This window comes from Musca domestica, unplaced genomic scaffold, assembly GCF_030504385.1.
Source record: "Musca domestica strain aabys unplaced genomic scaffold, Musca_domestica.polishedcontigs.V.1.1 57, whole genome shotgun sequence".
Classification (NCBI taxonomy): Eukaryota; Metazoa; Arthropoda; class Insecta; order Diptera; family Muscidae; genus Musca; species Musca domestica.
The window spans coordinates 3,643,682-3,669,442 of NW_026712358.1; the positions used below are offsets into that span (position 1 = coordinate 3,643,682).

Sequence of the window (25,761 nt, forward strand, 5' to 3'; positions counted from 1 at the left end):
ACATATCGAGAAAAAGACAAGAAGTCTGTGGTCAAATATGAGACAGTAAGAGGAACCTCCAAATATCTTACCTACTATTATGTCGTATTATGTCGCATTGAATTAAGTGAATCCCCCGAATATGTCACCTAATTTTAACACTGTTCCTTATTATAGTGAAGTGTCATTGTACTTTGTACTTTATAAACATAAAATTAAGATGTATATTCCGTTCCGTTATGTTAATCACTCCTCCAATGATACACCTTGTTAGAACTTGACACAATTTCGAATATAAGTTGTCTACACATTTTATAGACGAGGAAAAACATATCTGTTCCAGAACAAATTTTATAATATATTCTTGACCATGACTTCCATAGTTCTATAACCTAAACAGATTTGGAAAATTATTTCCTTAACCGGAAATACATGTATTCGCTCGACCATGGCTACAGAGACATGCCGATATCCGTCTCTCGAATTAATAACAATTTGTCTGGATTTTTGTTTGCTATAAACTTTCTAATGAACTTTTATTTGAATGACATTTTGAGTTGTTGATGTTGTTGTTGTTGACGTGTTAGCAAAAATTGGGGTTTTAACAGAAATGTAGGCTATTGAACTGTTCACGATTGTTTTTCACCATATCATTGTAATACCAAGCACTCGATGTGTTAGACGAAGCTCCCATGCGACGAGTGGGAACTTCTAGAGTGTAACCAATGCGTGGGCTGGATGATAGTTCGTATTTGTTAGCCGGTACTGACAGGGTGTTGCGTAATGGGCTGACATCCATGATGGGGCAGGTTTTGCGAGATGAGCGATTTTTATGGACCATGTTGACAAATTTAGATTGCTTGGCAGAGGGGGGTGTGAAGAAATCAGGGAACGCTTTGGATGAGGGTGAGCACGGAGAATTCTAGGATATTTCCGCAGTTGGAGGTACGGGAACCTTTTTTCGATGACAAATGTTTGGAAAGGCTGAAGAGAAGAGAGTAAAATTAGTATCCATTGGTATAATGTTGCGTGGAAAATCCCCCAACTCACCTTAAGTTAGCGTTTAATTTTGCTTTGGTGTCGGCGCGGTTATTCATTGACACATAAGTTGTTTTCCAATAAATTTCAAGTGAATATTGTCACAGAAATTTTTGAATTGTTAGATAACTGGTTGAAGATTTTGAAAAAGTAACGAAAATCGTTTTTTAAACTTGGTTGGTTGATTGGTTGATGCTTTTGGTTGTGATATCCAAACTCAAATGATGACCTCCTTTGCTTTCGCCGTCTTTTTATAGCTGACAAGCTACTCTTATCATGCATTCGAAGCGTGTTTTTAATATGGTCTTTGGATATTTTTGAGTTTGTTTTTAAAAATTTAGAAATAATATCAAAAACATAAACTTGTTTAAGTCGAGCATCTGCCGTGATTTGCATAATTGGATGCTTCGATTTGAATTTATTTCATTGTTTACGTCTGGGACGATGAAATTTTTATTGATCAGCATCACATGCTGGCTTTAGTGTGTTTTTTTTTCTTCGAAGAAAAAAAAACACCCCCAAATGGTGTTTGTGATCTAGGCGGCTGTTGACAACAAGTAGCTGTTTTGATCAATAACGGAATATTACATCTTTATGACTTAGATTTTTTGAGGAAAGTTGAATTTTATTCAAATAGTTTGATCCCATTCTACTTATTGAAGAAAAATGTAATTCATGTACGATTAAACAGCTTGTGTTTTTAACAACAAAATTAGGAATATCTTAATCACAGGCATATTTTGGAATTGAAATAATAAAAAATGTAGGTTATGGTAAAAATATTATAATATATAATTTCTTAATATCTTCTGGAACAAATTGGGAGGAAAGTTTTATTAAGAGCTATTAGGACATGTAGACTTTACTTAGCACATAGTTTTGGACCTATTTATTATTGTACACTGCAATATTATGGGCAATATTATAAGTTTGATTGGGCCAACAAGTTTGTAACACTTCCGAAAATTGGTCATAGACGCACTATGTCGATTATGTTAGGTATGTTCTCCCACCTGTCCCTATGTCTATGTCAATTTGACCCGATTTTCACGAGCCCAAACAGAAGCCTATTCTGCACAACAGGTCACAATTATAGACCAATGGACGTATATTTTTGAGTGAGGTTAGAATATTGGACACGCCATATCCGATAATAATTAGCGGGCAAAATTGATTTATGCTACATCATTTACGTATATGGTCAGAAGTCGGAGATATAGCTCAATATGCACAGTTATTTAAGTTTTTTTTAATAATTTTTAGACTACCATCAACAGGAAAGAAGACGTAATTGTAAGACAATTGCCACGAAGTTTTGCACCGTCTCATGGCACGGCTCCAAAATCATTTAAAACCTTTTCAATAACTATCTGCCATTATTTCAAATGGACCATACACAAACATGAAATGTTAATTCTGGTTAGAAAAATTAGAGTAGTATACATGATTCCTTAAATACCGATAGCCATATAACGGTACCTCCCGATATTCGGTATTATGATGATTTTAACCACATTTTTCAATGGAATTGACTGGAATCCGATATGTGAAATTCACAATAGGTATTTATGACTTTGACAAAAAATCGTGTAAATAGGCCATCGATTGCATGAAGCCCCCAAATAAAATTACCCCCAGATGTTCGGTATATTTTATATATTGTATTGTATATTTTTTTTTGGAATTATCTTCCTACCTTTCGATAGATTTAGACAGATATTTCAATGGTATTTTGACGGGTTTCTTGACATATTATACAGGGTGAGATATAAAAAAATTCAACAAAGTCAAACGCCATAATTTTTACATTTTTATTAAATTTCATTGAATGAAAGCAAAAAATGTCGGAAATAGCATCAAATTTAAGAAAAAGTTTAGATTTGTTCGAATTGGTCACCTTTGGCTCGAATTATGGCCAATGAAACCATCACACGCTGCCCGAATGTTGCTCTGCGTATTTCGGCCTTGCTTTCCAAAATACTCCAGACACTATAGCCCAAGGGATTGGTATCCGGAGATTTCGGTGGCCATTGTGCGCTGGAAATGAAGCAAGGAGCCCCATTTTGTAACCATTATTGGGTGGCGCGTGCTGAGTGCGATGGTGCTGAGTCCTGTTGAAATGTAAAAGGTCTGGGGCCAAAATGTTTGCGTGCCCAAGACTTTAATACACCCTCCAGAATATTTTCGCCAGAATATTTGGCATTTATTCTGATGTCACGGTCGATTAATACCAGCGGAGAGCGACCATCGGCTGTTATGGCGGCCCACACCGTCAGCATGGCCGGAGCTTGAATTCTGGTGGCCAACCGAAGGTGCACATTTTCAGCTGACCTCTTGGCAAGTAAACACGATCATTTTGTTTGTTTACAAACTGCTATACAACGAATGTTTTCTGATCGGAGATAAACCAAATTTGGCAGTTAACTACTTTTGGCTAAGCGAAGCAACTCTTTAGCTCTTTTGAGTATATTTTCTTTCTGTTGCGGTGTAAGTTCTTGCACTTTTTGGAATTTCAATGGCTTTACCCCGAGTTGGTTTCGATCAAGTCGCTTCTTTACTTTTCGAGCGATTTATGCTGATGGTACTGTTTTCTTCCGTCAACTTCCATGACGTCGGGCTGCGCTACCAGTATCGCGGTAACGAGCGATGGTACGAGACACAAAAGATTTATTCACATTTAAATGCTGGAGTGCTCTAACGATAGCCACATGTGGCTTTCCTGTCAAATATAAAGAAATAACTCTATCACGCCTGAATTCCATTACGAATAACTTTTTTTCTTGAAAATTCTCACCAAAATGCTTTTATACGCTTGTAAACAATATAATGAGCTGTCAGTGGAATAATTTGAACGGCATTCGGACGAGTGGCTCAGAAATGACAGCAGTCTGCAGTTGGTTGAATTTTTTGTCATCCTGTTCCAAGGATACCTCCAGAATTGACCATATACCTCGGAATTGGCCGGAGCTTCCTATAATTTCCTTAATGCCAATGGATAGTAGACTTCATAAGCTTTCCGTAGGTACCCATATTGTCCTGGAAGGCACAGTTTGGTGTAAACTTGTCCTGGCACATAGTATTGTGCAACGAGTTAATGGGTGTATGTAGCCTTACAATCTTTGGAATATAATTTAATTATGATTATATAATGCATTTTGTTAGCGTTTTATATGATAAGTAATTAAAAATCAAAAATATTAAGGAAAAAAAATTTTTATGTAGCTCTGTTAACGCCAACATAGCTATGGTATATTCTCTGTTAAATTCATTGCTCTAGTTAAATTCGGAATTTATCGTAACGGACCTTAGAAAATGTACAATTCAAAATTGTAAGTCAAATTGACGGACATACATAGCTAGATTGACTCAGCTCGGCGAGATAACAAAATCCATTTATTGTTTCCTATGTCGGGAACCTGTATTTCGAGGTGTTACATGATGGTTGGCCCAATCAAACTTGTAATATCCCCAACACATAGTGTTGTAGGGTATAAAAATACTGTCGTTTCCGACAGCTTCTCCAAAGTCACCTCTCAAAGTAAACTTCTGAGTGCTACACCTTCGCATTTACAAAAACCAGTATCTCTTATTGCACACAAAAATAATGTTGAATTTCCAATTCTGCAAAACATCAATACTAGACGTTTCGCCTATTCTGGTTAAGGCAGTGATCACATCTTTTAGAACTTCATTTATTTAGACGCATCATAATGTAAAGTACTTCTGCTACTGTGTGAACAGGTATTAAAATGACAATGTAAAAGCCAAAAGACTATAAAAAATCATAACTTTTTATAGTATAATATTAAAATTCCTATTTTGCACTCGGGTCCACAAATTGAGTATATCACCAGTACCAAACATGATCCATGCTCAACTAAGACTTTAATTCAAATCTCTGAAGTTAATTTGACAACTTTGACAGAATAGAGTTTTCAATCTTTCAACCAAATTAATTTTTCAATAACCCAAGAATTAGATTCTAAAAACAACCAGGCTTGATTTGTAATGATTTTCAATTAATTCATTAAACAATTGTTATGACATTTTATAACAGTATAACACTTTGGCATATTAAATTTACAACAATATATATTTTAAAAAATTAACAAAAATGTAAACTATTGAATTGTTCACGATTATTCTTGATCATGTCATTGTAATACCAAAGACTAGATGAGGATGCTGACGATGACGATGAGGAGCCAATGGGGCGGCTGGGTACCTCTAGTTTATAACCAATACGAGGGCTTGAGGACAATTCATATTTGTTGGCCGATACCGATAATGAGTTGCGTTGGGGGCTGACATCAATGACGGGGCAGGATTTGTGAGATGAACGATTCTTGTGGACCATTTTGACAAAGTTTTTTTTGATTTAAGATTGCAGATGGTTGAGAATGTGTGGAGGGGAATCAAGGTACACTATGTAGACGAGTTAGCACGGAGAACTCTAGAATGTTGCCGCAGTTGGAGGTACGGGAACCTTTTTTGGATGACAAATGTTTGGAAAGGCTACAAGAAAAAGAAATAAAATAATTAATTATATTCCAATAATTGGGATGTTGTTTTTTTGCATCTTACCTCAAATTAGCGTTTAACTTGGCTTTAGTGTCGGCTCGGAAATTCATTGACACCACAGATTTGCAATTATTTTAAAGTGAAAAATTTCATAGAAAATTTCACTTGGTTTTGAGTTTTTTGTTTGTTTTGAAACAACGTTGGACGAAAAGCTTTGGCTTTCCTTGAATCTTGTTTGTTTTGATATTCAATTTTGAATGATAAGCGCTCTCAATTCAACCGGCTTTTTATATTCGTTAAATTGTCATGCACCGGTAGCGTGCTGTTCGTAGTTTCGCATTATAGACGACGACAACGACAACGATGGCTTATGTGATCGCCAACCCGTCTCCCCAGCAGAGCGACTGGGTATTTTTGAATGTTTGTTCAATAAATTCTAGGAAAGTGAGTGATTCTCCTATTTCAGGTTTGCAAGCTTGCCAATACAATGTATTTAGCTAAGGTAACTTTATTTGCATCTCGTAGGTGGTAATTACAATATATATCACAAGAATATTCTACAAACAATATTTTGTAAGCCGCTTGTTTTGTTTATCTCGTACGCAGGTACGTTCGTGTGAGTTAAATATTGTTCGAAGAAATTTTAATTTGAAACCTAAGAAGACTGTTGATGTGTTAAGTTATTTCAGGAAATTATATACTGCGTGAATAGCTTGTCCTTTTGTATTTTATTGGTACTTGTTATAATATTAAACACATTTTGAGAATGCATATATTAATAGGTGTTGACTGTGACTTAATTTGGTAAATTCAGTAAGTATATTGTAGAAATGCGGGATCTAATGGCCAGCATTTAAGTCCTTTACCTCATTTTCATATTTAAATGCATATATAGCATGATTAACCAATTTTTATACACTACAACACTGTGTTGGGGGTATTATAAGTTTAATTGGGCCAAAAATTATATAACACCTCGAAATATTGGTTTCCCACATAGGAAAGTATATATGGATCTTCCTATCTCGCCGAGCTGAGCCGATCTAGCTATGGATGTGCGTCCGCCCGTCTGTCCATGTTAATTTGTAATCACTCTACAGATCGCAATTATCATCCGATCTTCACGAAATTTAGAATGGAGGTGGGGTTAGAGCCAGAATAGAAGCTTTGCTTTTGGAGATGATCGCATAATATTTTGAGGTTGAAATGGACCAAAAACTTAAAATGTTCCTGTTGCTCTACAGGTTGCAATTATAGAGCAATCGACGCGAAAGTAAGCATGGGGCCTTCCAATTTTGATGGTCATCAGATAATATTTAGTCGGTGAAATAGACCGTAACATTTGTGTTAAGTAAAAGTAAAATTTTCCATTAAACCGCGAATATTTTGAATGCTGGCGAATTCACAAATAGACGAGCAGGTCAATTTTGACCGTTACGTAGATGCCGATAGTAAGTATATCGGGTATATATAGCGAAATATATGTAATGTATACATACAAAGGAAGGGGATGGTAGCTAGAATGCTTATATCTCAAGAATGGCTGGGCTATTTGACAATTTTGTCAATTCAGAATGCCCTCTTGGCATACAAATATAAAATCTAATAAAACGCATAAAAAGATGCCAATAATGATGTTGTTGTAGTATTTTGTGATATCTTTTTATTTATGCGATTTTTTCTTTTTGACTTATAATATTGAAGTGTACATTTTGTAATATTTTTAACCTTACAACACAGGTTGGGGTTATTATATACAGATTGCAATTATCGTCCGATCCTAACGAAAATTTTCATGAGGGTAGTGTTGGGCTCAGAAGGGTTAGGCCTATTGTTTTCAAAGATGTCCGCAATATATTTAGGGGTTGAAATCGACCAAAAACAGAAAAAAATTCTTCATCACACAATTGAAGCCAATCGACACGCCTGAGAAGAGATTTAAGGACAGGGAAGAATTCTATCATTTTGGATGACCATTGGATTATATTTAGGTGTAAAATGGACCACAACAACTAACAGCACAACGGAGTGCGTAAATATTGAGCAAATGTCCCTGGTAAAAATGCTAAGGGTAATATCTGGGCAGTGTTCCGTGACATAATTTCAAAAGCGAAATCTTCCAAAATAGATGTGGACATAAGGGGGCTTCTAACATATTGTAGTGTTGTAGGATATCACATTGTCGGCCCCGCACGGCTATAGCTTTTGCTTACTTGTTTTCTTTTTTTTAAGTTTGTATCCAATTTTTTGTAGTAATCGCTATAAAGATTGAGATTGAAGGGTAGATAAACCTTCAAAATTCCATTTTCAATTTAAAATTTCAAACGATTCCTCCAATGTAGTTTTAACCTTATATTCAACTAGCAAGTGCCCGCTACTTTATTTTAGATTCGTTTCAAGTTTGTGTTAGGCCTATTTAGAAAAAAACAAAACTTCATAGATCGTACAAAATTTTCAGACTTTCAAGGTTTTATAAATTATTGAAGTTTTTCCTTTTTCGGAGAGAATAATAGGAAAATGTTTACCTTTTACACCAAAAAGTTTTCAAAGTATTTTTTGAAGTTTTCCAAGGATGATATTAATCAAACTATTGCTCAATGGTCCCACATCCAATTTCTCTGCCAAAAACTATTTCAACGGGTCCATATTTAAACCTTAGAAACCAACAGCGACCTCAATATCAAATTTCAGCTCTATTTCTTCACCCAATACTAAATTTAGTAACATTTAGTACGCATATCCAAAATAATCTACATCTCTCTATCCTTGACACCAATCAAAAACCTATCACCAACAGAGACAGTATATTTTGGTACTTGGTACAATACGTGTATTGTTAGGATTTCGAAAAACCCTTGTCTATTCTACACAACATCAAAGACTCTCTCTCCAAATTTCACTTGTCCAGCTCTTTTCTCTTCCCAAATACCAAAGTTAAGGGAGTTTAGCACTTTTCGTAATTTTAAGTACGTTTTTCCAAATTTCCTGCCATGTATCAACCAAACCGCACTAAATGTGATCCAAATGCCTAATTTTAGACTTCAAACTCAATACCTTAGACAAATATTAAATTTAGTACCATTTGGTCCTTTTAAGCACGAATTTCCAAAACCACCTCCAAATCTCAACCCTACACACAAACAGTGATCCTAATGCCAAATTTTAGAATTGAAACAGTATCTGTTCACACAATACAAAATTTACTACCATTTAGTACGTTTCGTACGCTTCCTGAATTCAAATTTTTTGGTTAATCCATTCAACCCAAACCAAATTGTACCGAATTTAGTACCATTTAGTACAGTCGTTACACTTAATACTTATATCAACACTACTTGCCAATCTTAATTTCTATACTGAGTATCAAAAATATAGCCGTTTCCTTTCACAGAATACCTAGAGGTACGAAATTTAGTTTTTTTTAATTACTTTTAGTGCACTTCTAGTCCGAATTTCTACGAACCCAGCCTTATCTCAAAAGTAATGAAATTAAATTGATAGCTAACATAAGTGAGGTCTATCAAATTAGAATGGTTCGATTGGTGTTCCGATAAATACATACGGGCGAGATAAAAAGAACTGCAACAAATTCAAAGCTCATAAATTTTACATTTTTTTAAATTTTATTGATTGAAAGCAAAAAATGTCGGAAATAGCATAAAATTTTAGAATAAGTTTAGGTTTGTTCGAATTGATCACCTTTGGCATGAATTATGGCCTTCAAACGGCCAATGAAACTGTCACACGCTGGCTGCATGTTGCTCTGCGGTATTTTGGACCATTCCCGGCGAAGCGCTTGCTTGAAGTGATCGACACTTGGGTATTTTTTTAGTGCCAACCTTGCTTTCCAAAATACTCCAGACACAATAGTCCAACGGATTGGTATCCGGTGATTTTGGTGGCCATTGAGCGCAGGAAATGAAGCAGGGAACCTCATTTTGTAACCATTCTAGGGTGGCGCGTGCTGAATGCGATGGTGCTGAGTCCTGTTGGAATATCCAAGGTCTGCGGTCAAACTGTATGCGTGCCCAAAGCTTTTATACACCCTCCAGAATATTTTCGAGATAATATTCGCATTTATTCTGATGCCACGGTTGATAAAACTTTAGATATGATGATAGTTATGATTATTATTTATTATATTTGTAGGTATGATCGTGTCTCCAAAAATACAAATTTATGGGGTGCAGAGGGTTAACCAATATGTATCACTTTCACACTGACTCCGATGTAGACAAATCCCAGCTAGGCTCATCTGAATTTTTAGTTTTTAAGTAATGCATTGTTTATCTTTCTATTTGCCATTATGGCATACTAGCATATCGATTTGTTTAAAAAAAAACTGTTTTCTCATTATATTAGACAATCTGCTCTGAATTCGTTAGCATTAATGCTTCTGAGTCTCATAACAACACGGACTGTATGAGTGTTTCAGTAGAGTGACCTTTGTCTGGCTAGACAGTGTTGGATTTTTGAACTGTGATCTTCAAAATTTATCATCAAAGTTGTTTGGTTTTGATGACGTTTCTGTGGTAGGCAAAATAGCTTAGTAAATATATTTTCGCAGATCTCAATATTGACTGCTTTTCGAATTTGTAAGGCTTATGTGTTTTGATCAATTTTCTTACTAGTAGCAGATCTTATTTGTAGTAGATATTATTTTGATTACTTTCGAAGGCTGTTTGGACCATGAACCTAATGGCATTTGTGTTCGAAAACAGACTCTCGGTGAATAGCAATATCCTAGCAGCAAAAATACTAATTTCAAATCAAATAACAGTTCTTTATTTTAATAAGACCATGTTATGTAAAAGGTGAAATAATTTTCTGATCACATAAATTCCAAAAAGAGGTACTTGACTCATTTAATCTACTTTTGGTGGTCAAAAAATATCTTCTTATTTCGTTCGACATTCCTAGCTAAAATAACGGATTCCCGATATGCATTTATTTGTTTTGCTGGGCTATATGTAATTTGGGCTTAAAAATTGATTAATTTAGTAATGCAAAATTTTCATTTATTATAATAGAATTATTACTTTCTTTGTATTCCTGAGTTTCTGAATATTTTAATGCAATTTTAGAATGTCAATTAAGTCTCTATAGAGAAACAATTACTTTTCTCTATATACATATGTAAATGTTATCTCCATGCATTCTGCTTTGAATGTGGTTTAGAAACGTGATTTTTATTACAGATGCCCAAGTAAACTAGAAGTGTAGATAAACTGGATTTAAATAAATATAACATGTTTTATTCTAATGAAATTTCTTGAAATAATGGAAAAACTTGGTTTGGCACTACATTTTATTGAACATATTTACATTTTGTTTCAATCCAAATACAACTTAAACAGAAATGTAATATTCAACATTGTATTTGTTAATATAATACAGATTGATGGAAAAAGGAAATCGTGGATACTACTAATTATATGTAGAGGATAAATTATATTTGATGATAGTCCATAAGTTTTTCTAGGAACTGAATTCAATAACGGGCCAAGATTTGCAAGGGAAAGGATATCAAAAATAATTTGACCATTTTTTGAAAATTCTATAACGCAATGAAAAAAGTTTAAAAATTATAAAGGAAACTTTTTTTTAACATTCTCATTTATTTTTCAATTTTAAACTCACAAATATATATTTGTAATTACTTAATGCAAAAAGTCGAATTTAGGGAATTTCAATCATTGCCTTTTGCAAAAATCGACTTATATGCTTTTCAACTTTACGTTTCGCCCACTGTTGACTAAAATTGGTTTCGATTAAAGATTTTGTTATTCATGTGGGCATTTTTAATAAAAAAAAAAATAAAACTAAAAATACTTTAATCATAGCATGATTTCAAAATTGAAAAAAATACGTAAAGTCCACTTTGCAGTTTTACGACTTTTTTAATTTTTATACGAAATTTTAAAACTTTCTACCGAAAATCGATGATTTTTAAATTGATTATGAAAAGTCCACTTGGTGATTGTAGTAATAGAAAAATAGAAATAGGCAAAATTTAACCATTTCAAAACTAAAACAAGTAAGCAAAGGCTATAGTCGTGCGGGGCCGACCATGTGATACCCTGCAACACTACAATGTGTTAGAAGCCCCCTTAAGTCCAAATCCATTTTGGAAGATTTGGCTTTTAAAATTATGTCACGGAGTACTGCCCAGATATTACCCTCAGTATTTTGACCAGGGACATTTGCTCAATATTTACGCACTCCGTCGTGCTGTTAATTGTTGTTGTCCATTTTTGCCCTTAACTCTCTTCTCAGGCGTGTCGATTGGCATCAATTGTGTGATCAGGAATTTTTTTCTGTTTTTGGTTTATTTGAACCCCTACATTTTTGCAATCATGTTCAAAAGTAAGAGGCCCCTCTATATGTCTAAATTTAGACTAATCTACATGTTTTGCTTGTCTACGATATTTGGCTATATTCGTCAACGAAATTAACATAACAAAGCCAGATGTTCGCCTTTTGTGTATTCCGGATATCGCCTGTATGTAATGCTGGTATTTTTTCACACAAAAGTAGTGGTCCATTCTACCCGCTGTCCTAAACTCTAAAAAATCGCATGCGATAAAAAATATGAACAAATTTCACAAAATACTACAAAATCCATATTAACATCAGTATTGGCATCTTTTTATGCGATTTTTTAGATTTTATTGTTTATTTATAGATTAAAATTTGTTAAATCGGCCCAGCCATTCTTGAGGTATTTTTTCTATTTTGAAGATTTGTATATATTTCGCTATATATATCCGATATATTTACTATTGGCATCTACGTATCGGTCAGAATTGACTTTTTCGTCTATTTGTGATTTCGCAGGGATTAAAAATATTTGCGGTGAATTGAAAATTTGACTTTTATTTAACACAAATGTTATGGTCTACTTGACCCACTAAATATTACCCGATGACCATCAAAATTGGAAGGCTTCTGCCCACCCCTAAGCTCTAGCCCCATTCTAACTTCTGCTTCGATTGGTCTATAATTCCGACTTGTAAAGCAACTGCAAAATCAGGACATTTTTCAGTTTTTGGTTCATTTCAACCCCTAAATATTATACGATCATCCCCAAAAGCAATAGGCTTCTATTCCGACCTTCATTTTCAATTTCGTAAGGATCGGGCCTTAATTGCGACCTGTAGAGTGATTACAATTTAACATGGACAGACGGACGGACATAAATAGCTAGATCGACTCAGCTCGGCGAGATAGGAAGATCCATAAATATTTTCCAATGTGGCCAAATTTTTGGCCAAATCAAACTTATAATACCCCCAACACATAGTGTTGTAGGGTATAAAAAGCGTCATTTATACTTCACACCGATTGTTGCAAGTGTGCCACATAATCACAACTGTATGTTTGTGTAAATATGTATATAGTATATAAAAATCTGGCTTTGATTGTTTTGATTTCGTTATACCCTTGTTTTGTTTTATGCAAATGCCGATGGTTGTTTCCATGAGCTTTGTTTTGGTTGTTCCCCTTTAGCCAGTTTCTCGGTTGTTTTTTTTTCTTGTTTATGACTGACGTAGATTGGCTTTATCTTTCTCTCTGACATCAAATTATCTTGAATTTCTCTTGACACACATAAATAGTTGGGACCATAGAAGAGAAAGATGTTGGCGATGATGATTTCTTTATTGGATTGTGTCGAGCGTCGTCAATTGGTTAAGCGGACGTCATAGGTGTGCTGTGACGTTATTTCATTTATGAAAGATGAAGATATGACGTTGATAAAAACGATATGACGATATAAATATAAGATATACAGAATGACTAGGGTTAGTATACGCTTATCGAGAAGAATGAGAATACAAACTTAACTTAGAAACCAACTGTTTAGTTTTTCTTAATATAACATTTATTATTGAGATTAATAGTAAATTCTTAGATAGTTTAAACAATGATTCATAGTTCACAACTAAGAATAAATAATTTTGAATAAACATATTGCGGTAGTTTCCATGTATGCAAATTATTCCCAATATCGATATTTCTTACACACCTGCCCTTATTATAATTTTAAAAATGTGAATGAATCCATTAAACGCCGTATAACCGCTACTAAATTAGGCGACTAAAATTGAAGTCTCCAACCACTTGCCAATTTATCAGTTTTAAGTGATTGTCCCCAAATAACATTTGCGAAACAAAAGACGTTACTCCGATCACGTCGCATAACTAACACAAAGACATGCGAACAGGCAGCATCAGAAGTCAATGAAATAAATTCGATCGGAAACGTTGAATTGGCGCATGTTATGACTTGTTTAAGGAAAACATATCACTTAATTATATAAAACATAAATAATATGTAGGATAAAAAAATATTACTTTTATTGAAGAGTACATGGAAAAAAACCAAGCAAAGGATGGACTTTGAGTTTATTTCTCACTTTTCTCATTCGAGAAAGTTTAAGACAAATAGTAGAATAGAACCACCGCATGTTGTTTGTTTGTCAACATTATAAATTCATTCACTTTTATCAAACCCGTTTTCAGCCAAAAACCCAAGAACCATACCCGAAAATTGTATATGTTTAATGTTAAAAATAAGATAAAACTATAGGAAATTAAAATTTAATTAAGTATCGAAATTATTGTGCATATTACATTGTATTGACTATGGGGGATTGGCAATTTTGTTGAGTTGAAAAATGCAATTTAATTTAAAACCTAGATCAATACTAGAGATATATATTTATAGCGATATACGTCTTGAAAATACAACAATCCGGTTGAACAAGAAAACATTTCGTTTTAATTCATCATTGTTATGTAAAAATGTCTGGCTTGTCCGACGATAAATTGTAACAATTTTAATTTATTTCTTTTTATAATTACACAGAAAAACAATAAACATTTAACGAAATCTCTGACTGATTTATCAAAAATTCAGCAACCTATAAGGTATTTAAAAAATAATAATAATAATATTTAATAAATGTAAACATATATAAAAACCTTGAAAAAGATAAAAAAATGGAAGAAAAAATACTATTTAGAAAAATAAATAGGTACACATTTATTTGATACCATTGATGCCTTGCCAACCGTGTTACTCTTATCTTATATCTAAAGACTTCTGCTTCACAAAGCGCTATGGCTTTATATCCGTCAAAAATTCTCCTTTGTTCCTGGTAACAAAATGTACATAATAAACGCATTATTTGTGTTTATTATATTTTGATATGTATTTTGTACAAACAGTATATTATCTCTTTATTTTAATAAGGGGATGCCATCGGAAGTAAACTTATAAAAGTTTAGTTCAGCCGAATCGATATTTTATTATCCTTCTTCCATACGGTGAAGAACTTTCAAAAGTTAAAAAATCCTGATGAAAAATACCGCTGAACCTATTAAAATAGCAAATGTGGTACTGTATACCAAAATACCAATTTTCTTGTGTTTCTCCGGAACCGGTTCAAACAACCCCATCATGTGACCACTTGTTAGGCAGGTCGATAGGTACTCATAAGCTTTTAAATAATACCCATTTTTACATACCAGTTTTGTCAAACCGGATAAAACCGGATTTTGTATCCGAACTTTAGGTGGAATAACCGGGTACTTATGCCACAAAAAAATAACTTTGCCATAATCCTATGCCCGAAATCGTTTTGGATATAACCCCATTTTTATGGGTTTTATGACCTCTACTTTCTGGGAAAGTAGAGGAAAGTGATTGAAAAAAGGTCAAAATCCCCATAATTGTAATGGGCACCTCACCAAATGCCAAAAAAACCTGAAATCTGCCAGTAGAGTTGGATGGGGGTTATATCAAAACGTGGATCTATATGACCCATTTTTAATACCAAAAGTCCTGCAGATAATAAAATTTCATGAACCTACTTCATTTCGTTTGGAAGCTAGTGTGATTTCCACATACGGACAGACAGAAAAACGAACGGACAGGGCTTGACAAAGAAGTTTATGTAGATCACGAATATGTATAACTTGTGGGGTCCAAAATAGATATTTCGAGGAGTTACAAACCCTCTATTCTATGGTGGATGGTGTTGTTCTACTCCTCGAATTTTAGAGTTGAATTAGTATTTAATTTATCACATTTAATTTTTTGTTGTTGTCAGATGAAGGGGCGGAACTGTGGATTTTCAGAATGGTAGTTAGCCACTGTCCCGAGCATAAGTTTCTGTTTAACGACGTATATAGGTGTCGGCAAACTCATTCGAATTTTCTCGATTGTTTTTGGTTTGTTTGCTGGCGCGGACATTCGAACCAGCCACCGTAACTCATTACATGGTATGATAAAGGTATGTTATTTTCCTTGTTATTTTAAGGGAATAACTTATTATATCTCAGCTTACTGATAATGTAGAGGGTATGTAGTTGTCCTTATTTTTCGGATAAATTATGCAAAAAATGGCCAATTTTTGCTGGGATGGATCAATTTTTTTTATGCATAAACTCTGGTTCGAATCGGGAACCATCTTCTTATTAACTTAGTGCCCAGATATATTCCATTTCACAATATACAATTTTTTTTAAATATTGTGTCTCTGATGTTTGATACAAATATTAGACTAAATCGTCACTTCACAAAATGCCTACTATATTTCTGACTAAAGTCGGCCAAAGTAAAATTTAGGCGATAATGGGTCTGGCTCTTATATATGTGCTTTATACGATTGCCAAAATCCTCCTTGCCAAAGTCATAATACGCACTATATATAGTCATGGGCAGCTTGCTCGATTTTCGTCCTTTCCTTACTGGGTAAGTTTTTAAATGTTGATATTTTGTCTGAGATGTACCAGAAGGAGGAATCAGCTTAACCGGTTTCCCTATGCTTTATGTGAGATATTAAATTATGTCCAAATTTTGACGAAGCGTAGAGGATACACCGGAAGAAATTCAATCTAAATTTAATAAAAATATTACGACAGGCAAATTTTGAACGAACCCGGATTCTCCCTTCATTCGCACAAGCCAGACAATCTGACGGACGGACGTATTTTTTGGTCCTTTTAGGAGACCGTGCCATACACAAAGCTGAGTTTATGAGAAGGAAACATCGAAAGGTGCCTTGCCACTAGAGAATTTGGAACTATTTATTTCTAAAGATAATATTGGTATCAATTAAAGGTACTTGAAGTAATGTGTGTAATGCAAGTTAAAGCCATTTTTTACGAGAAAATTAGAAAAAAAAAACACCCTTTAATGGGGATACATTTTGTGAATATTTCTCAATGACAATACCTCGGCAAACTCTTCGTAATCTATTCGAATTTTAAAAAATACGATTCTATCCCGAAATTTGCTTTAAGTAAGACTGTTTTGTAATATCTAGACATTTATTTAAAGTAAGAAAATTGAAGAATCACTGTAAAATAGTGTGACTGGATAAAATGTTGGAATAGTTAATGGGGAAAGTAATGAATAATTCAAAGTGGAACAGGTAGTCTACAACTATCCATCAAATTCTATTACAATCTGGAAAAAGAGATACGACAGCCATCTAATTGAAAATACAAAACAAATGATTTTCGTTAACATCGAAAGACTAACAGCGTTAGTTATATGAATGCATTCGAACAAATGCACCAATAAACTAATAAAATTAATATTATATACTTTGAATTTTAATATATATATATGTATATATGTACATATGTATATATGTATTTTCCAATTGGCCAATGTGACGGCATTAAAACAACAACAACAAGCCACTTTTATAGTGAATTGAAGTAATGATATGCGTCTTTTATCCGGCCAGGCCGGCGTGATGAAAAGTACAAGTTTCATTGCATCAGCCAATTCTTCCTCTCTCGTTATAGATTTGTTGTTGTTGTTACAAAGAAAATATTCAAAATAAAAATTTCAGGTTATCGACGGTCGCAGCAGCTTACCTACCGCCAGTTTGTCATAAAATTAACGTATTGGCTGCCGGAGAGGTGGACCGCCACATAAATGTAGTACTCAGAGAGACGTGTGACATATGTTGGTCTCTACATAATTCAGATTTAAGGCCGAAATTCGCTCTGAAGATTCTCTTTGACACAAGTTGGTTGTGCTTTAATAAAAATGTTTTTGAGACTCCAACTGACTTTATTTTGAACACCACTGTAATTTCTGATGTATGCATTTTCGCACATAAGAGAATCCGTTTTATGTAATATGAGGTCGACTATAGGATCTGGTAAATGGGGAATGAAAATATTTTTATGGACAATTATTTTTATAATATTTGTCTTATGTGTAGATTGTTTGTTGCACGGTGTACTTAACGAGTCACTTCTTAGTATTAGGACCTGTTTATGTGTATGAAAGAAAATCACCCATTCCAAGCGCATTATTCTAATTATTGTTTTTTATATTATTTACCCGAAATCCAAAATTCAGAAAATAATATAGAATTTTTGTGTTTCATTCACATTTTTTTCCTAATATATATTTAAACACATTCAAGACGGCCTCTTCCATAGGTTGATACGGAAATGAATGTTAGGGAAACGCGCCATTTCAGGTGAGTTTTTCAAAATCTCAGTTTTCTTACTTATATACAACATAATATTGTTGAAATTGTGTTTCGTATTCAACCGACAAAGGGAAATCTTTAGTAAATTTCCCCCAATTTTTATCCTCCTCATTGACTGTTTTATGCAAATTTCTTTAAATGATAAAAAAAGTCCCGAAATTTCCAATGTTATGTAACGCGGAGTAACAAATGCAATTAAAAAAATCGTATACTTGATTGCAGACTAGCTTCAATTGTTTGAGCACAATTATCATAGACACAAAATTAGAAAAGTGTCCTTGAGACAATAACAAAATTTTATTATCCACTGCAATTCGTTCTCACAAGAATAATAACAACAAGATTTGAATGCTACAATCCAAGAACCAGTCTGACCGTCTGGGTTTTCAGACAGTTCAATAAATTTTTAATTTTTGCCAAAATGCATTGTTTGAATTAAATATTAATATGTTTTGTTAGCTAAGGCACGTTTTAGGACCACTTTCTCCGTTCACCACTAAATTAGGATTGAAGTTAAACAGAACAATTAAGAATTGGAATGATTTTCAATCACTGATACTTAATTTTGAATATGAATTATGAAAGGAATTGAATTTTTTTTGTGACCAAAACATATATATGTTTCAAAATTCTAATCTTTTCCGATTTCGTATTTATTACAATTTTCTAAATGATACCACAAAAAAATAAAAACTTGTCTTAAAAGCCAAATTACACGAGCCAAAATTTGAACTTAAATATCGAATAACAAAACCCCTTTGGAAAATGTAGAAATACTGTCCGATGTTGATCAATTTTAGCACATTCCAAGATGTATGCCCTTAGCCTATGCCAGTTTATTAAAATATATTTTGACTTACTTTATGGTTATTCAAACTGTTGAACCATTTCTAAGGAATGGTCCAAAATTATACAATTTTTTCTAAACTAACGGTGATATAAATATTACAGATAGCTTGATTTAGAATATATTGACCATTTTCTTCGCTCTATGCGAGAAATGTGATAAATTTTGGAAAATGTTGAAAAATGCGTGCAGTACATGATATAGTGGAATTGTTCCACTTCATCTAATATTAGGATGTGCAAAATTTTTAGTTAATCTAAAATTTAACATTTTTTGGGGGAGGTACGATAAATATCATACTTACGTCAGATCCCTGGTTTAGAGAAATATTTGAATAGACTTGTTTCGCAAGTTACGGAGATATAAGTATGTATTTAAAATTGAGAACCTTTGTGGGGGAGGTACCAGAAGGGGTGGACCGATATTTATCATCTTCACGCCAGATCTTGTGATAATACAAATATTGCGATGTGTGAAATTCGAGGAGAATCGGTTACTTACTTCACATTTTATGAGAGTTACAATTATTAAAAATTTCGATCCTTTGTGGGGGAACTACATGATGGAGTGGGACGATATTATCCATCTTCACAGCTTATCTTGTGTTAGTAGAAATATTGAGATGTGGTGAGTTTGAAAGTGATCGAATGCTCAATTCGAGTTGTATGAGCTTAATGTTGTAAATAATGTTTATGAAAAAATGTTGACCCGTTGTGAGGGAGGTTCCAGAAGCGTGGTTCGATATCTACCATCTTCACACCAGATCCTGGGTTATCACAAATGTTGGGATGTATGAAATTTGAGGAGAATTTGATGTTTATTTCGCATTTTATTTGGGTATATACTTATTCCAAATTTTGACCTGTTGTGGGGGAGGGATATGATGCAGTGGGCCGATATAGTCCATTTTCGCACCTGACATAGCACTGATACAAATATTGAAATTTACAAAGTTTGCATAAATTTGATGATCTTTTTTTTTCTAAACGCTATATAGTTATACCCTCAGTCATATGGCTATGGATATCAACATGTGCCTAGGTTTCTGTGAAAATGTTGAACTTTTGTGAGGAAGGTACCAGAAGAAGTGAACCGATATTGCCCGTCTCCGAACTCGATTTAAGTTTGACAATAATATTACGATGTACCAAGTTTGGATCAAATCGGATATTCCAGCCAGATGGACAGACATCGACTCCAAATATCCTGAAATGGATTTGATCCAAAGAGGCACGTCTGTAGCCTCATGACCGATGGTATAAAAAAAACATAAAAAAATGGGAGGTTTAGTGAAGGGTGTACCCAATACACGGGCAAAAATGGTCAACTCATTGTACCTACCCACAAATGTACCCCATTCATATAGACTATGCTTACAACGTAATTATATTTATATTAGACTTAGATCAGTAGAGAACTTAGAATGACGTAGAAGTATTAAAAATATCATTAAGTTGGCGGTACCGTTTATGGGGCTGCACAAAAATGATATGCTACAGAAGGAAACTATTGAGGGTTTCAAATACCAAAATTGAAGCTATTTTGTTGAAAAAGTGGATAAAATCAGCAGAAGGCAGATAAAATCAGCAGAATGCAGAATATCGGGAGGTGGTGTCATATATGCGCTATAGAAAAACGTGACAATGCTCTGACACATGAGGTATAATAAATTACGAATTTAAAACAAATACCTTTGATATTTTTGATAAAGTGTCAAAATATCGAATATCGGGAGGTGCCATTATATAGCCCCTCCTATATTGGTCTGACATGGTCCATTTAAAAACGTTACTGTAATGTGCACAAAATGTTAGCTTCTATTTAAATATTGGAAAATAGACGAGTTTGAATTCATCAAAGAAATCGCTTGGTCTACCAATGCGAGAACATGTCAGGTTGAGCTGACAATGAGAAATGCAGGAACATTCCAATTTTATTCCGCATACACGAAGAGTTTGTCCTTGGGATTTATTAATTGTCAATTTTATTAATTCTTAATAAAATAAAATCAAATTCTGCACCGATTTCAATATAATTTGACAACATGTATTTTTATACCAAATGTAAATATGATCCGATTTCGATATAATTTGATGAATTATTTTGTATTCCGTCACTTATTCCGAATTTCATTAGAATCGCACATACATATCGTGTTTGGTCCATCAAATACACGAAATCGACCTAATATATATGTGACAGCTATATCCAAATCTGAACCGATTTCAATTTAATTTGGTAAATTTATTTTTGTACCAAATTCCATTATACATTCCAAATTTGAAGACTGTATCTATAACCGATCAATAGATATGTGCATACAAAAACTAAATTTGTTCGATGTACCCCCGATTCTGATGGTATATCTCCAGTTACAAGTGGAATTTTAAAAATTTATGTAGCCTATGTTACTTTCAGGCGACACTGTAGTATATGTGTAAAGTTTCAGGAAAATCTGCTCAGCAGTTTTTGAGTCTATAAATTACAAACAAACAATCAAACGTACAAACATTTTCCTATTTTATAGATATAAAGAAGATGTGCGAACGTATTCTGGTAACAAAAATATTTTTTTATAAAATGTCATTTTATTTGTTGTTCCCTTAAGCAATTCAATTCGCAATCCATTGATATTATATAATTCTGATAGTCTCATGAGATCGTTTGTTTTTTTTTTTTTTGCAGTGTAATGACTTTAATTAAACACAATCTGAAACCCTGCAAACAATAACAAAATAATTAATTTTTGTTAGCTTCTCGGAAATCCAGTTTGTGTTTGTTGTCAAGTATTGCCAAAAAACAAAAATGAATGCAAATCATTGGAAATTATTACCGCAAATGCTTGCCTTTCGAAACAAATAAAGATGGCTAATTGAAGGCAAAAGTTCAAAGTTTTACTAATTGGAGATCCAGTTACGGCAATAAATGTTTGGAGTCTGTTATTATTGACAAACGTTTGTGAAGAACGTGCAAAGTTTTTTTTTTTTTAATTTCAGTGAACTTTTACATTTTTACTACCTTTTTTAAATATATACTAAATATGCACTTCATTCCAAAAATAAAAAAATAATTAGTTAATAATAGTTCTTCCAAAAATATCAAACACGTATGGGCATCAAATGTTGGACCATAAACTGTAAAGACTTCCACAAGAAGTTCACTGTTGTTTAATTTATATTTCCTTAGGCGGACGTGAGTGGTAGCAGGTTTACCCCATTTCATTTGGTTGTAGTCAAGTCGATATTTCAGCTTAACGGCAGTACACAGCCAGTGTAGCGTCTAAACCAGTCTTTATTAAGCCGACAGACACAATAAATTTTGTTATATGACAATATGACGATAAACAGCATAAGAAAATAAGTGCGAGCAAACGACAGACTGCAAGAGGCAGAGATTTGTACTCGATTTGCACTGAAACGAACGAGCGCAGGAATGTTGGTTGCAACGTTAATAAAGTTTGAATCAATCGCCAGGCCAGCGAGACAGCCCAGGTGTTTGCTGAGTGAATTTTGCATCTCATTAGAATGAAACGATGTTACGAGTGTTACGCGCCGAAGCACTGTTCGCTGGGGACTATTTAAGCCAGGCGCTCGTTAACTGAGAGCATTAGTTGTGATTCAAAATTCTCCAAAGAAAGTTGTAAAACAACAGCAGCGGCAGTAACATTTCAATACACCTTTTGGTCTTAACAATCAAATCAAAAAAACCTCAACAACCAATACCAGTGCCAAGGATATCTAATTGACACGAATAACCCAAAACGGATTACTGCTGTAACACATTTCGGATTACTTTTGGATTACCTGTCAACCAATCGACCACAACTGTTTGTCGATTTCTATTTCACATATGTTAAACTTCAAAACGATTGGTGTCAATGTTTAGACCCCTAGCAAGGAAGTCACTTAAACTACGGTGAGTTGGGTGGCCTGGATCATGAAAAGGAGAGAAGAAGAAATAATTCATTTAATCAACAAATACCGATTGTGGACTACCACTTTCTCTTCAACTTCGATTTAAATTATTCCTAAATTTTTATTCACCTGACTGATTTTGTTTGCCTTTCTTTTCTTACAGTTTAACTAAGGATCTCGCAAACCATCCCGGCTCTCGGACAGGCAATTCGGCTAATGGTCTAGAACTTAAAGTACTCACCCATATCAAGTACGTTCCATGAAACTGGTTTCATTCCGACGTTAAATCAACTGGACTGAACTGTTAACAATCAACCCACGGCTGAACACTTTGTTTTTTTGAAAAGAAAAATACCTGAATTACGAAAAACCCCCCTCTCTTTTTTGAACAAAAAGTTACCAACACAAACAACAACAACAGCAAAATGGTTTACACTAATCGCACTGAGAAATGCATCTCCTCTCAAGACAATCCCGGAGTAAAGGCTTCTGCCAATGCCAACTCCAAATACCAAAGCTCGTGCGTTCCCAGCTACAGCAGCGGTAGTACCAGCGGCAACAAGTCAACAAACAACGCTTGGTCGAAGAATGCCTCGGAGGCGGATAAATGGAAGTACAATAATATGGTGCGTGAGAATCGTGATAAATTCAACAGCATGCATTTTGTTAGTTTTTAAGGAGTTCTCATTCCATTCCATAAAGAAGAAGAAGAAGAAGAAGAAGAAGAAGAAGAAGAAAAAGATTGCCTTGTCACATTCATTTTTTGCATTTAGTTAGCGAGAAGCCTAGAATAGATCCTTAGTAGCGTAGTTTTATAATTGTTTTTATTTTTATTGTTTTCTTTAAAGAGCTGTCATTCGTGGAAAGTTTGTAGTATTATCTTGGCATTTTAAAAATGTTCCATTTATTGTTATTTTTTCAAAATTTTCAAAAATAATAAAGCTCTAATTTTATAAAAAAAATTGTTTTTTTTGAGTAAAAGTATTTTTTTTTTCTTTTTTGAATTTCCATATATTGTAATTGTTACAAAGAAATCTCGACACACATACATATGGTGTATTGCTCACAAATATATGGATATTTTAAAATTACACATGTAAACAATTTCGAAACCGGTTTCATTGAAATAAGCTTTTAAAAAGCAACATTTATTTTTTAAAACATTAAAGTTGGAAAATATCAATTGGCTTGCCGCCATATTTTTACCCCCACCCCCAACATGAGAACAATAAAAAAACGTATTTTTTTCCAAAAAACATTAAAAAATAAAAAAATAAGTTCCGTTACATGGTGGTTATAACTCGCAAACCAATTTTTTTACCCTCAGCCATATGGCTACAGAGGGTATATATCATTTGATACGGTCAGAAGGTGCCTAATCGAAATAAGGGGTTTAGACTCTGGGTCTCTTTAGACCAAATCCGTTTAGGACATTTGGGGTCGGTCTAGCGATGTCCGTCCATCCGCCTGTCAGGCTGGAAGGAAGTATCCGATTCGGTCCAAACATGGTACATCGTAATATTATTATCAAACTTAGATCGAGTTCGGAGATGGGCAATATCACTCCACTCCTTCTGGAAGCTCCCCACAAAAGGTCGAAATTTCCAAAAAAAAAAATACAAGTTAAATAGTATCTGTAGGTTTTGCCGACAAATTTATACCCTCAGCCAATGTACGATTATTTAAAAATATTTTGACTTCTGTTATGATTATGGTTCTAAATAAATATGATATAAATATTGCAACGTGCCAGGTACCTCTCCCACAAAGAGTCCGACTGTCTTCAAATTTTACACATCTCAATAATTATATTAACCGTGGTGTGAAAATAAAATTTATTGGTCCACTTGGTACCTCTCACCCTTCCACACAAAATGTCGAAATTTTAAAAAAATATATTTTCTGCACAGAAAGAAAAAAGATAATCCGATTTTGCTTCAACTTTGCAAATCCTAATAATTTCATTAGTGCTACATCAGGTGCGAGAATGGACAATGTCGGTCCACTCCATCAAGAACCTCTCCCACAACTGTTACAAAATGTGATGTAATAGTCCGATTGTCTTAAAATTTCACACATCCCAATATTTTTATGAACCCAAGGTGTGGTGTCAAGATCGAATATATCGGTCCATTCCTTCTGGTGCATCCGCCACAAAAGGTCAAAATTTTCAAAAAAAAAAAAAAAAAAATTGCACAGAATGAGAAACGATAATCCGATTTAGCTCCAAATTTGCAAATCCTAATTTTTCTATTATTGCTACAATATCGGTCCACTCCATCAAGTACCTCTCCCACAAAGAGTCAAAATTTTGAATAATTACAACTCCTATAAAATTTGATTTAAGTTTCCGATTGTCTTCAACTTTCAAACATCGCAATAATTGTATTAACCCAAGGTCTGGTGCCAAGATGGAATACATTGGTCCACTCAAAATCCGACTTTGCTCCAACTTTGCAAATCCTAATATTTGCGTCAGTTCTAATAATATCGGTCCACTCCATCAAGTCCTTCTGGTACTTCCCACAAAAAGGGTCAAATTTTTCAATAACCAAAACGTTTATAAAATCCGAAATAAGCATCAGGTACTCTTCATATTTCACACATTCCATTATTTTCACTAACAAAATATCTCTTGTGAAGATGGGATATATCGGTCCACTCCTTCTGCTACCTCCCCCACAAAGGCTCAAAGAAACCGAAATAAACATCCAACTCTCCTCAAATTTCACAAATACAAACATTTTTGCTAATACAATATCTGTTGTGAAGATGATATATATCTGTGAACATCATTCTGGTACCTCATTCACAAAGGGTCACAATTTTTAAAATATGATATAAAGTTTCAAGTAAATGACTATGATCTGACCAGGGTAAATGACTTTCATAACACATATTAATATTTGTGATGCAAATCTATGTTATCTACATCTCT

The 25,761-nt window shown here is 33.9% G+C and overlaps 3 protein-coding genes across 3 annotated transcripts; 1 reads left to right on the forward strand and 2 right to left on the reverse strand.

Annotated features, from left to right (window-relative positions):
• Positions 1-483: 483 nt before the first annotated feature.
• Positions 484-1,230, reverse strand: LOC105262436 (uncharacterized). Its single transcript, XM_011297453.3, has 2 exons — positions 1,030-1,230; positions 484-963 (listed from the first exon to the last, which is right to left on the reverse strand). The coding sequence occupies exons 1-2, from the start codon at positions 1,074-1,076 to the stop codon at positions 864-866; spliced, it is 147 nt and encodes a 48-aa protein (XP_011295755.1). The 5' UTR covers positions 1,077-1,230; the 3' UTR covers positions 484-863.
• Positions 1,231-5,015: 3,785 nt separating this feature from the next.
• On the reverse strand, positions 5,016-5,813 carry LOC105261583 (uncharacterized). The gene is made up of 2 exons (XM_011292709.3): positions 5,602-5,813; positions 5,016-5,532 (listed from the first exon to the last, which is right to left on the reverse strand). Exons 1-2 carry the CDS (start codon positions 5,646-5,648, stop codon positions 5,433-5,435), a joined length of 147 nt encoding a protein of 48 aa, XP_011291011.2. The 5' UTR covers positions 5,649-5,813; the 3' UTR covers positions 5,016-5,432.
• A 16,692-nt stretch (positions 5,814-22,505) lies between these two features.
• Positions 22,506-23,565, forward strand: LOC101890530 (uncharacterized). Its single transcript, XM_005179831.4, has 2 exons — positions 22,506-22,824; positions 22,987-23,565. Exon 2 carries the CDS (start codon positions 23,249-23,251, stop codon positions 23,498-23,500), a length of 252 nt encoding a protein of 83 aa, XP_005179888.3. The 5' UTR covers positions 22,506-22,824; positions 22,987-23,248; the 3' UTR covers positions 23,501-23,565.
• Positions 23,566-25,761: the final 2,196 nt, after the last annotated feature.